The following is a 13,810-nucleotide window of genomic DNA, read 5'->3' as shown; positions in this document are numbered from 1 at the left end:
GGAAGGGTGATTGTAGGCCAGGGGGACAGATTGCAATTTAAATAAGGCAATTAAGGTAGACCTCACCAGAGGTGACATTAGAGCAAACACTTGAAAGGAGATGTGGAACTAGCCTGGAGCTACCTAGGGGAAAGAGAGCCAATGCACAGGCCCTAAGGTGGAACGGTCCTGCATGCACGAGGGCCAGGAAAGCCAGGTAGCTAGAGAGAGCCAGCAGAACAGTAGGTGAGGTCAGGCAGTGGGGCCAGATCATGTGGAGCCTCACGGTCCTCTGTAAAGATGATAGCTTTTACTCTAAAGGAAATGGGAGGCTACTATAGGATTTTGAGCAGAAGAATATCATGATATGATGTATGTTTTAAAAACGGCTGTAGGGGGCCAAGAGTAGAAATAGGAAAACCAGTCAAGAAGCTGTTGTAGTGAAGGTTCAGTATGGCAGCAGCGGAGAGGATAAGTCATCAGATTCTGAATGTATTCTGAAAATAGAATGAAATGCATTTTGCAACACTGACCACCTCATTTAAATGTGTATTATGGTTATGAGAAAAAGAGGGGCTTCAAGGGCTACTGTCAGATTTCTGGCATAAACCAGGAAGGAGAGAATTGCCATTAACAAAAAAGAGAAAAACTGGGCAGAGTGGGTCTGGGGGTAGAGTGTGTAGGGTGGGGAGAAGGAACAGGAGTCTAATTTTGGACTTACTACATTTGAGATACCGGTTAGATACCCAAAGGAGGCCACGAATAAGCAGCTGTCCGATGTTCAGGGGTGAGGCATAGACTAGGGATATGCATGTGGTAATAAGCACGTGGATGGCATTTAAAGCTATGAGACAAGATGGATGAAGGCATGCAAGTAAAGGCCATGAAAAGAGAAGGGAAAAGAGGCAGGTAGTGTGGTAAGGTACAGAAGAATTGCAAAAATTAACATCCATATTTTAGAAGGAAGAGTCAGGTTTCTTGCCCCCTCCTTTCTGTGGAGAATGGAGGGAGAGGAATGCGAGAGTTTCCTGGCTTACAAGGACATACTATGTATTGAGATAAGAAACCCCTTTTACTAAGAGGCTTAAAAGGCATTTTTATGACTTAGGCCAAGTATTCAGAGAGTTTTTGTAAATATGACTTTTATACTTGTGTGTGCATTTATATTGTGGCCAATTGCATTCATGCTTAGGAAGGGCTATTATATTGTAAATAGAGAGGTTTTTGTACTAGGTTTTGAATGAAAAGAGGAAGGAGGCTTGGACCCCCACTCTTCCCCAAACCTGTGAGGAAGAAGGTAAACAGCTAGCCAGGTGCAGGGGGAAGGGAAGAAAGATTTAAGTAGCCCTTTCCTCTCTCTTTTCTTTTTCCTTAATGGGCAATTTACAAACGCTTATCCTCTGACATCATGTAAGCCCCCTCCCATCCTGAAATCGTGTGATTGACGTATGTACCTCTGGGAGGTAGAACAAATGTTATAAGCTTGTTAATGATTGATTATTGTGTCATGCTCCCCCTCCTTTCCCCCCAACCTGTATGTGGTCAAGTGTATATAACTAGCCTCAGGGCTATATTTGAGGCGACACGATTTGGGTCAGCTATATCCTGTGTAAGTCATATGCAACCGGCTTATTAATAAACCTCCTCTTAAAAAATTCTTCTGTATCCTGCCTTGGTGTCTCTACATAACCTGTGGAATTAAGGTACGCTACTTTACAACAGTAGAGGATATCTACACAAAGATGAGAACTGTGGGACAAAAGTAACCTCACAGGGTGATTTGATCATAAATTCTTAACTGGGCAGGTCATGGAGGCATATAACTTGGTTGTAAATGTTTTATCTTTGTCTTAAGTAGCCTATCTAGGATAACACACCTTATTTTATTTTTTAAGATTTTACAGACAGAGAAAGGAGGGAGCGAGAAGTATCAACTCAGAGTCGCTTCCACTTTAGTTGTTCACTGATTGCTTATCATATAGGCATATATGACTTGGCGAGCCCAAGGTTTCAAACCGGTGACCTCAAGGTTCCAGATCGACTTTTTTATCCATCCACCACCACAGGCCAGGGATTAACACACCTTTGAAATCAGCCATAACCACCCTCAAGAGAGCACATAATCTTATTAACTGTCCTGCAATCCAAGTCCAGCTTTGTTTTCTGTCACCTTTCTATAATCGTAAAGTGACCAAGTTTTTTACGAAGAAAAGGAAGACAAAAAATAAATTGAAGAAAACAATATCATAAACATTTTATTCATTGCAAAAATAATACACTATAATATAAATGCATAATAAAAACATTTATAATATTTTATATTGTAATTATGCTTACATGCCTATTAATTTTTAATAATAATTGTAAGAAAAAAGTACTCATTTAGATACAAATGCGTCATATCACACGCAATGGGTCAACTCTGCATCAATCGAATACAGACATTTACAGATTAGTCTTCCAATATCAAAAAGGAGGACATGTAGGAGGACACTTTTTGAGGGAGGACAAAACTTACAAAAGAAGGGCTGTCCTCCCTAAAGGAGGACAATTTTTCACCTTAATAATCGTCCTATATCGCCTCTTGTATTCCAAGTACATAAAAGAAACTGCAAACCATTATTCTCTGAAGCAGTTACTTCAGTCTGTTGAGATCCACTCTCATGGGCTCAAATACAGTTTTATAAAAATAAATGTTCTGGCCTGACCTGTGGTGGCGCAGTGGATAAAGTGTCGACCTGGAAATGCTGAGGTCGCCGGTTCGAAATCCTGGGCTTGCCTGGTCAAGGCACATATGGGAGTTGATGCTTCCAGCTCCTCCCCCCTTCTCTCTCTCTCTCCCTCTGTCTCTCTCTCCTCTCTCAAAATGAATAAATAAAAAAAAAATGTTCTTACATGGACAGAACTCAGAGTGAAGTAGCACCAACCTCAGTCCAATAAATGATTGTCATCTTGGATCTCTTTAGCTTAACATTCAAGTGCAGCCTGTGTTCACATTTCCTGCTTTACCTCTGGGTGATGACTCCTTCCTCCTAATTCCCTTTCCTAAAGCCTCAGCCTAGTTGAAACTTGAAACCACATGCTAAGTAAGGGAGGAGGCAGTAAGGAAGTGGGGGTAGGGGAAGCAGCCTTCTGGAGATCTAATTCCTCTCTTGATCACGGCAATAGAGGATCTCTCCCTAAACCTAACCTGAAAATTTGCCCCTAACCCCCACATACATCAGAAGGAGTTGTCCCCTAAACATCTTCACGCTGAGGAATATTATGGAAAGTACAGGAAATCTATACATTTTTCGCTCCATAAGACGCACTCCCCCCCCCCCCCCAAAGGGGAGGAGGAAATGCCTGTGTGTCTTATGGAGTGAAAAATACGGTATTTTATTAAACATTTTAATATACCATTTGGTTCAAAATATTTTTTTTCTTATTTTCTTCCTTAATATTCTAGGTGTGTCTTATGTTCTGGTGCGTCTTATGGAGGGAAAAATACGCTAATTTCAATCAGATGTTCGGTGTTTACTCCCAGACAGAATTTGTCTTGAATTTCTGCATTCTTTTCAATAGAAGCTGCAAGTTCTGAGGGAAGGGCTGAGAAAAGGAAGGGGGTGTAGCTATGGAAATCTTGGGTTCAGATCCTAGCTCTAAAATATTGTTTGGGCAAGAGCCTTCACCTTTTCAAGTCTAAAAGGTTTAGATTACACATTTTTTGGGGACATGAATAAAAGCCTACTTCTACTCAAATAGTAAAAGAAAATTAGTATGATACTTCTTATGCTCTTGAATTCACAGGATGACAGAATTTTAAGCGATGAAATCTGTGAAAGGGCATTGTTCCTTCGACCAGTGACCATTTAGTGACAAAGCATGGTGCTTGGTTCTGGGTTCAGGAGTGTCAATCAGGCATGGGCTCAGAAATATATCAACATAATGCAATTCAGTCACGGTATTTTGTTCTTTTTATTATTTTTTTATTTTTTTGTGGCAGAGATAGAGTCAGAGAGAGGGACAGACGGACAGGAAGGGAGAGAGATGAGAAATATCAATTCTTTGTTGCAGTTCCTTAGTTGTTCATTGATTGATTTCTCATATGTGCCTTGAGGGGGGGCGCTATAGCGACCAAGTGACCCCTTGCTCAAGCCAGCGACCTTGGGCTCAAGCTGGTGAGCCTTGCTCAAACCCGATGAGCCCGTGCTCAAGCTGGCAACCTTGGGGCCTCAAACCTGGGTCCTCCGCGTCCCAGTTCGACGCTCTATCCACTGCGCCACCGCCTGGTCAGGCCAGAGTTTTTTGTTCTTACTTGGCCAACACTGATATGGTATTTATTTTGAGCTAGGCACTGTTCTAAATACTCAGAAATATTAACTCCTTGCATTCAAGAAAAAAAAAAAAGGCACAAGTTGCAGTGAAAAGTGAAAGATAAGATTAAGGAGATTCAGGAAGCGAGTCTCTCCAATAAATGGCTTAGATTAAAAGCCGCTCCTTTTGTTGAATAAATATTTGGAGAGTGCCTTGCCAAGGATGGTGTACACCCCCTACTCTGAAACTGAGGCCCTCCTGCATCCATTTATTAATGACTGCATTGCCCAGTGAATTTGCAGGGCCGGGGAAGGTTTCTATTCTCTTTTTGTCCCTTGACATGCAATCAACCTCCTGCCACAGGCTGTGGCCAACATCACATCTGGGTCATTTCTTAGCCCCCACCCCCACCCCCGAGATAAAACCTAAGAACTCTGACTCAGAACAATGCAGGTAACATAGTATTTTCCAACTATTTCTATAGGGTCCCTAGCATTCAACTGAAAGGCTTCTGCTTTACACTTAGACCAGGAAGACTGAGGATCACAGCCCTTCTATCAATGTGTCACTTGTTTAAAATGTTTGCAGGGCATTCTTGGCCCCATGTCCTTTTGCACTCCATAGGATAGGTAAGTTTCTTGGGGGTGGGGGTGAGGGGGCGAACGGAGTTAGAAGAAGTAGCCATAGAAATGCCAAACCCATGGGACAATGAGGAGAGGATGAAACATGTCAGCAACAGGAAATAACTAGAAGCTAGTTAGTTGTGCACTCATTTATTGCTTCTCGTAAATGACCCAACCAGGGATGAAACTGGTGACCTCAGAGCGCAGGGACAACACTTTATCCACTGAGCCAACCAGGCCACGGCCATGAAGTGCATCTTGACCTCTCCCCTCCTCCAACTACTCTTGGCCAATGGCTCCTCCTTTATATCTATCTAGAACACTCTTTTTATCTCTATCATGATATTTACCTCTTCAACTAGTTCCTTCAGATAGAGTGCCTGTATAGTGGGAATCCATATTTATTAAGTTTAACTACATCAATTTTTTAAAATAGATTTTTGTTTTACTGAGGCAATCTTGATTTATACCAAATTGATTTTTAATGTTTGAGAACTTCCAATAGCACCAAACTTTTTCCATCATCAGGGTCTTTGCATAGTTAGCTCTGTCTGGAAGAATTTTCTCCTCGCAATCTCCTTATTTCTTACACAGCACATATTATAATTTCAAATTATTTAGGAAGGTAATATAGCTAGTTGTTAACAGCCCAGGTACTGACTTAAGAGCGCCTAATGTCAAAATGCAAAATGGGTGGCCTTAAGCAATTTTCTTCCCTTGTGTGTCTGTGTGCACAAACTTCAGTTCCTTATTTTCAAAATGGGACTAACAATCTTGTGAGGATTAAGTTAAATTACATAATATGTGCTAAACAGACTTGTGCCTGGTGTGTAGCTAATACTTATTGCACTCTACTTAAAAATATACATATTTTTATATAAACAAATTTTTGAATGTCATTTCACTGTATACTCCAAGAAGCTAGAGACTCCAATGTCTTCCTCACTAGCATGGAATACCAGTAAGTGCAGAATAAATTTGTATAATCTGAATGACTGAAGCTAAGGAGGGAGCGGTGACTGTTTATCAGAGTGAGAGCAGAAGCAGTATCAGTGTCCTTTTTTTTTTTAAAGATTTTATTTATTGATTTTAGAGAGAGGAAAGAGAGAGAGAAAGGCAAGGGGGAGGAGCGGTAAGCATGAACTCATAGTTGCTTCTCATATGTGCCTTGACCGGGCAAGCCCAGGGTTTCGAACAGGTGACCTCGGCATTCCAGGTCGACGCTTTATCCACTGCGCCACCACGGGACAGGCATCAGTAGCCTTCTTTAATTGATAATAACTTTCTAACCCTTATGTTCATTCACCTGGCTACATAACCAAGCAATTCTTCTTTCCTTTAAAAGAAAACATTTAGATGGATGATAGAAGAGAGGATTGATTCTCTTAGTTTTTATTGAAGGACATTGTGCTCTTATTTACTTCATTCAGACCTGAGACTGACTAAGAAGTTGTTGAAATAAACATGCTCAGGTTAAGGTGACCCTGCTCTACAGAGAATAGAGTCTCAGGATAATGTGTTATGAGAACAAAACGACAAGCAGTATCAAAATAACAAGGTGAAGTAGGCAGCTTTTTAAGCAGGTTAAACTCCAACAGGGATCCTGTACTGTAATGTATTTTTAGTGAAAACCTTGGTTTCTGTCCAATAAAACCATCTTATGAAATCAGGAGTATACGCAGTAGAAAGGGAAACTTTTCATTGTTTATAAGGAAAGAAGTGAAGTACTGTAAAAGAAAGTCTAAGGTGAGCTTTCTTAGGTTACAGATTTTTTTTTTTTAATCACAAAACTTGCAACAAAAAATTTAGGACCATAAGTCAGTGGGTAAAGGGAGTGAGAATGGTTTTGTTAGAAAACCTAGGCTGAGGATAGATACAGTGGCTGAATGCAGCCAAGGCAGAGGGTAACGGTAGGTTATGCAGCTCGCATTCTCTAATAAGGGCCAGCCCGGGAGATCCAGAGTCATGGAAGTTCTGTTCACACTGCCAAATGTTTGTAAAAACCAATGACCCTCCCAGTGGCCCTATGCAACCTGGACCCTGAAGACCCAGTACCTGCTCCTTTATTTTCCAGCTACACAATCAGCATCGATTCTTTTGCTGGCCCGTTAAATGTAATAAACATTTTCATTTACGTCCTGTACTTCTCCCTCTGTACCACACGTTTACCATATTAAGCAGTCTTAGAGCTTGGAATAATGACTTTGTGCAAAGCTGAAGCACAGGCAGTTGGTAACGGTTTCAGAGGAGGAGGAGCAGGCTTCCTACTGTGGGTGTAGTTCTGGCCCCCTTGCCTAGAGACCCAGCTACTGTACTGTGGTCCCCTTTCTAGGAAAGGTGTCAATAGTGCAGATCCCCTCTCTGGGCAAATGACAGATGACTTTCCAATAGTTCTCACTTCCCCCAAAGAACATAGAAGCTCTTCTTCTCACAATCCACATACCCTTTCTTGTTTATAGATTTGTATCTACAGTCCTTGATCTATTAGCCAGATGAAAAAAGAAATTCTAGGCCCTGACTGGTTAGCTCAGTGGCCGATCCAGCATGTGGATGTCCTGGGTTTGATTCCCTGTCAGGGCATATAGGAAAAGTGACCATCTGCTTCTTTATCCATCCCCCTCCCCTTTTCTCTCTCTCTCTCTCTCTTACTTCCCTTCCCGCAGCCATGGCTTGGTTGGTTGGATTGTGTTAGCTCCCAGCACTGAGGATGGCTCCATGGAACCTCCCTGCCTCAGGTGCTGAAAATAGCTGGGTTGCGAGCATGGCCCCAGATGGGCAGAGCATCCGCCCCAGACAAGGTTGCCTGGTAGATCCTGGTTGTGGTGCATGTAATAGTCTCTCTCTCTCTCTCTCTCTCTCTCCTTCTCTCACTTGGGAAAGAAGGGGGAAAAAACAAAACAAAACACCACTCTAGCTTTTTCTGACCCAGTGAGAAGACTGGAGGACTAAGGAAGGCAAAGCGAGCAGGCTGAGGAAGAGTGGTGGAAGTGCTCCAGCAGGTCTATACTCACCACTTTCTGGTTCCCTTCAGTATCAGTGAGCAGCCATTCGATATCCAGGGTGTCTTTTTCTGGAAGCCCCAACTGATGATGACAGGGCAAAGTGACCTTTTCCTCTGCCACTCTCTTGATCTCAGTGTAAGTCCCCAAGGTTCCAACATAGTAGGAAACTGAAAGAGGAAAACCTTTCATGAGTAAGGCAGAAACTGGATGGCAATGAGTGGAAAGCAAATATTACAACTAATCATTATTGGATGTTCCTGTGGGCAAGGGGCAGGTCAAGGTGTTGGAAGAATCCTGGACCAGATGGGCGAGAAGTCCCAGGATCACGCTGGCTACTCCATTAACTGAATTCATCATTACTTCCTCAACCGTGTTCCCTTAATCCCCAAATTACACTTCTACTAACACCTGTCTTTCCTACCTTATAGGGTTTTTATGAATAATGAAATCACTCAGGTGAACAACATTATGGTTTTGTTAGAATTGATAAATTGATTTTAGAGAGTAAGCAAGAGAGAAAAACATCTATTTGTTGTTCCAGTTATTCATGCATTCATTGGTTGATTCTTTTTTTTTCCCCCGAAGTTGGAAATGGGGAGGCAGTCAGACACTCTTGCATGCGCCCAACAGGGATCCATCTGGCATGCCCACCAGGGGGCGATGCTCTGCCCATCTGGGGCGTTGCTCTGTTGCAACCAGGGCCATTCTAGCGCCTGAGGCAGAGGCCAAGGAGCCATCCCCAGCGCCCGCGCCAACTTTGCTCCAATGGAGCCTTGGCTGCGGGAGGGGAAGAGAGAGACAGAGAGGAAGGAGAGGGGGAGGGGTGGAGAAGCAGATGGCCGCTTCTCCTGTGTGCCCTGGCTGGGAATCGAACCCAGAACTCCTACATGCCAGGCCAACGCTCTACCACTGAGCCAACCGGCCAGGGCCATTGGTTGATTCTTATATGTGCCCTAACTGGGGATTGAGCCCACACCTTAGCATATTTGTATGGTGCTCTCACCAACTGAGCTTCCCGGCCAGGGCTCAGAAGGATTTTAAGTACTAAAGATCAAGGATCATGACTCACAGATGCATATAAGCTACCTCTCTTATTCCCTATTCATTTCCCAAAATGGAAGTTGCAAATCTGTGGGGAAAGAAAAGGGGCTGTATTCTTGTCTGCGAGACGGGGCTGTATTCTTATCTGCAGGAAGATGAAATAAGGAAGAAAGAAGCAGGAGAGATAGATCATGGTTCTTTATACAGAGGGCTGACTGGGTTAGTGCCCTCAGAGGTACCCACCCTAAGAGCAGCAGCAGGTGGATCCCCAAGCTTCACGGCACAGAAAAGGGCCCATAGAACTATGCTGAGCATAAGAAGGAGACTTCAGAAGCAACAGGGAAAGTCCCTTTTAGGATCTTACTGACATTCTCCACAAGGTTTTTGTTATTTCTGTTCAGAACTTGACATTGCAATGGAGTGGCCACCATTTAGAGAGCGCTGCATATGGTTTGGCTCTAGAATCAGCGCTCAGATAGATGGAGAAAGGATTACTGTCCAAATTTATTGAGGAAATGTAAAGAGGGAGTTAGCAACCTGCCCAACATCACAGAGCCAGGAAGTGACCGAGCAGAATCTCCACCCAGATCTGTCTCACTGCAAAGTTCACTTTCTGAGAGCCATGCTATGCACATGTGACTCATGGTTTATATGACTTCCTGGATGTCTGGTTCTCCCACTAGCCAGTAAACTCCTCAAGATTAACTACCATTCATCACTGCACTCCCACAGCACCCAGCCCCTGGCCTCACACACGGCAAGTGCTTCATAAATATTTGTTAGGTTGATTTGATCTAAGCCATGCACTCATTTTTACCAATGAGCAAATGGAGGCCCGGGGATAAAGGAATCAGCCCAGCACCCCACAACTCATTTAGGGGGAGGAATACCCTATATCAAACCCAACCTCCCTCAGTCTCCATAAAGCAGCTATATAGCAGCAGGGAAATTAGCCGGTTTGCACTGTACTAAGCTCAGCTTGTAAGGAGGAGTTCTGGTTTCTGTCCCTCATCCCTTTCCATCAGACACAAAGCTCAAATGAAACCAGCGTTCCACACCCCCGGCAAAGCTAAGGAACCTAGCACCAATTTGGTGCACACAGAAGGCACTTCCTATACATTGAATAAATAAATGCAAAAATCAGCTATGAAAGTTGCCAATTTGAGCCACTAGAGGGAAACAAAGGCTCAGGTTTCGTTGATGTCCCCAAAGGAAAGGAACATCGTGGTGGGTGGTGTGCTTTGCCAGAGCAGCAAGTTCTATTTATACCATACCCAGAGTTAAATAAAGCAGGGCAGGGAAGGGCTGCCCTAAATACAAATGACTTTACCAAGACCGGGAGCCTCGGGATCAATTTCTGCACATCTAGTGTTCCCTGAACCTCAGCTTTCCAGACCCAAGGAGGCCACTGGGACCCCTGTAGATTTCTCAGGTCTTTCTGTGCTTTTTAAACCCACACCCCTGTTCTGTAGTGCACAGGGGCCTGGGCTCTGCATGCAACAAGGCTTGGCAATGCTTGTGGGGCTTCTGAGCATGGGTCTGCTGCCTGGTGGGTGAGTGGGAGGAGTCAATCTAAACCCTCAGTGATCAGCCTTGGGTTCCCTGGCCATTCAAGTACTCATCATAGTTAGGAAAGGTCTTAGAGATCATCAAGATTTAATTTATGAGGAACCATCCACCTGGAGAATTGAAATGTCAAGGCACAAGGTAGTTAGTGGCAGAAACGCAAGGAAGGGAATCATCTCCACTGGATGTCAGGGTGTCCTGCAGCATTTGACAGTGGGGAGAGGTGCTGGAAGATGACAGTGTACACATCTCTGTGTACACGCGCATAATGCACATGGAAGCCAAGTGTGCACATGCACGTGCGTGCGTATGTTTGTGGGTGTAGCATGTATCTTCCAGACTTTCTGGAACAATATGCAATTCAAGATACAGTATGATGCAACAGAAAGAGTATAAGCTTTTTTTTTAATTTTTTATTTATTCATTTTTTAGAGAGGAGAGGGAGAGACAGAGAGAGAGAGAGAGAGAGAGAGAGACAGAGAGAGAGGAGAGACAGAGAGAGAGAAGGGGGAGAGGAGCTGGAAGCATCAACTCCCATATGTGCCTTGACCAGGCAAGCCCAGGGTTTCGAACTGGCGACCTCAGCATTTCCAGGTCGATGCTTTATCCACTACGCCACCACAGGTCAGGCAGAGAGTATAAGCTTTGTAGTTAGATAGATGTGACTTTAAGTAATGGCTTAAAGACCAATGAGTTCCCTGACCATGCTAAGTCTTTTTCTTCTCTGTAAAATGAGTATAAAAACATCCACTGCGGCCTGACCTATGGTGGCACAGTGGATAAAGCGTTGACCTAGAATGCTGAGGATGCAGGTTCGAAACCCTGGGCTTGCCCGGTCAAGGCACATAAAGGAAGCAACTACTGTGAGTTGATGCTTCCTGCTCCTCCCTTCTCCTTTTCTCTCTCTCTCTCTCTCTCTCTCTCTCCTCTCTCTAAAAATTAATAATTAAAAAAACCAACCACTGTGAAAAACTGTTGTAAGGATATATGTAAATGTCTGGCACTGGCACAAGGTATACAGTACATACTCAAAGAATGGTCATTACTATTAATAATAACAATACACACTGTACTTTGTAAGACAAGAAAAAACAGAAAAATATGCTGAGGAGGTAGAGCAGAATCGTGAGGAGTTTAAGTCATTTTGCTTGATAACTGTTCACATTTGGCCATATTTGCCTTATCTCTTTCTGCATATATACATCTCTGCTGCACCAATTGAATATAAATTGTGGATAGCATGACACTTTACCTCTAAATGTTTCATCAAGTGCCTCCTAAAAACAAGATTACTCTTCTCCCAACCTCAGTCTCATTATCACACCTAAAAAAATAACTAATATTGTAGAACTATGCACCTGGAGCCGGTATAGTTTTATCAACTAATATCACCCCAATAAATTCAATAAAAAGTTTTTAAAAATAATATTGTATAAAAGATCATTTCTTTCTTTCTTTTTAGTGAGAGGGAGAGAGACAGGAAGGAAGAAAGATGAGAAGCATTAACTTGTAGTTGCGTCACTTTACTTGTTCATTGATTGCTTCTCACATTTTTGACTGAGGGGCTCAAGCCAAGCCAGTGACCCCTTGCTCAAGCCAGAGACCTTTGGGCTCAAGCCAGAGACCTTGGGATCATGTCAATAATCCTGCACTCAAGCCTGTCAAGCAGGTGATATCAGGGTTTCGAACCTGGGACCTCAGCATCCAGGTCAACATTCTATCCACTGCGCCACCACTAGCCAGGTAAAAGATCATTTCTGACAAGAGCTATACGGAGACTTCTGGTGTGAGACTGAGCTAGTGCTGATAGAGAGACAGACTTCCTGCACAGATGTGTGGGAAGGAAAACGCATTCCTGGTGAAGGGGGCAGCTGGGGCAGATGAGCAGCGTCAGCCTTCTGTCAGCCTCCCTCACTGGGAACCAGGGAAGTTCCTCCTCTACATCTTTTGTCTTCCTGACCCAACCCCAGAATCTCTCATGTCTTCAGAAAAGAAAAACTACATTCACTAAGAGCTGCTAAAGCACGGATGCATTTGAATGTCTTCTCAAATACAAACACATAGTCGATATTTAGAGAAAACTTGCAAATAGATATCAGCGGAATTTCAGACATCTGGGAATCAATGTGGTGCCTTGTTATCTCCCCCCCCCGTATTTGTTCCTGGAGCCCCTAAAATTAGTGGTGTGGGTGCAAGGACCAAGGTGGCAGCCTTAGATTTGGTCCAGGTGTGTGTGTCTGGTGGAGAGAGCAGATATGGAGCCTCTTCCCTATTCCTTGGAGAAGGAAAGGGGAAATGTCCTGACAGAAGAGAGCTGACATTTTAATTTATTTTTAATTTTTTAAAGTTGATTTTAGAGGGAGAGAAAGGGATAGAAAGAGAGAGAGAAAGAGAAATCAATTTGCTCTTCGACTCGGTATTTATGCAATTACTGGTTGATTCTTATATGTGCCCTGACTGGGGATTGAACCCACAACCTTGGCGTATTGGAACAATGCTCCAACCAACTGAACTACCCAGCCAGGGCAAAGAGTTGAAGGTTTTAGATTAGACACAGGCTAATGTAAAATGATCAATTCTCTTTCCTTCCCCTCAGTGAAAAACTGTCTCAGTAGGTACTTTGTATATATTTAGTCTTATTAAAAATTTGTATTGAGCTCTTCACCCATTAAGAACAGTTTCTCCTCCTCCCTCAAACCATGTGAAAGCTAATGATTAGTAATACTGGTACTTTACATTTATTTAGCTCAGCTTATTCAAATGCATAATCTCATTGTGAGCCCCATGAGCTCACAGTAAGCTAATGTTATCACCTCTGCTTTAAAGAAGAGAAAACTGAAGACCACCCAGCTGAGGCCACATGTCTGAAGGATAGCACAGTGGGGACATGAGCTCACCTCCAATTTTCATTCTATTCTCTTTCCCGCGCCAAAGGTCATTGCCTTTGAAATTGGCTGGTTGGCAACACAGAGATCATATTGATTCAAATGTGAACAGCACAGAGCTAGGCAGCACACCTGATCTGATTGGAAACACTTAAGGGCTTGCTAACTAGAATCTTGACCCCAAAACAAGATGCCATTTACAGAGGCAAGTGTTCAAAGCTACAGCTATAGCTAAGCACAGGACTAGCACTGTAATATGGCTACTGAAGAAGCTGATGGAGTCTAAGCTGCATTAGAAGAAGTTAGATGTCCCAAAATGGGGAGTAACAAGGTCACTATGCCCTAGATGAGAAAAGCAGGCAGGCATGTGTACAGCATATGTGCTCTGTTCCAGATGCTGTACACAGAGAGGGACATT

The 13,810-nt window shown here is 43.3% G+C and overlaps 1 protein-coding gene and 1 long non-coding RNA gene across 3 annotated transcripts in view; one reads left to right on the top strand and one right to left on the bottom strand.

Annotated features, from left to right (window-relative positions):
* Nucleotides 1-13,810, bottom strand: part of CLMP (CXADR like membrane protein) — a 105,220-nt gene that overhangs the window by 10,089 nt on the left and 81,321 nt on the right. For both annotated transcript variants that reach the window (XM_066365306.1, XM_066365307.1), the window contains exon 3: nucleotides 7,910-8,067. In XM_066365306.1, coding sequence (XP_066221403.1) covers nucleotides 7,910-8,067 — 158 coding nt within the window. The remainder of the gene's footprint in view (nucleotides 1-7,909; nucleotides 8,068-13,810) is intronic.
* LOC136392754 (uncharacterized) overlaps nucleotides 1-13,810 on the top strand; it is a 42,991-nt gene that overhangs the window by 8,824 nt on the left and 20,357 nt on the right. The window lies entirely within an intron of this gene.

The sequence above is a fragment of the Saccopteryx leptura genome, chromosome 2, assembly GCF_036850995.1.
Source record: "Saccopteryx leptura isolate mSacLep1 chromosome 2, mSacLep1_pri_phased_curated, whole genome shotgun sequence".
Lineage (NCBI taxonomy): Eukaryota > Metazoa > Chordata > Mammalia > Chiroptera > Emballonuridae > Saccopteryx > Saccopteryx leptura.
This window is presented reverse-complemented; position numbering and strand designations above follow the sequence as displayed.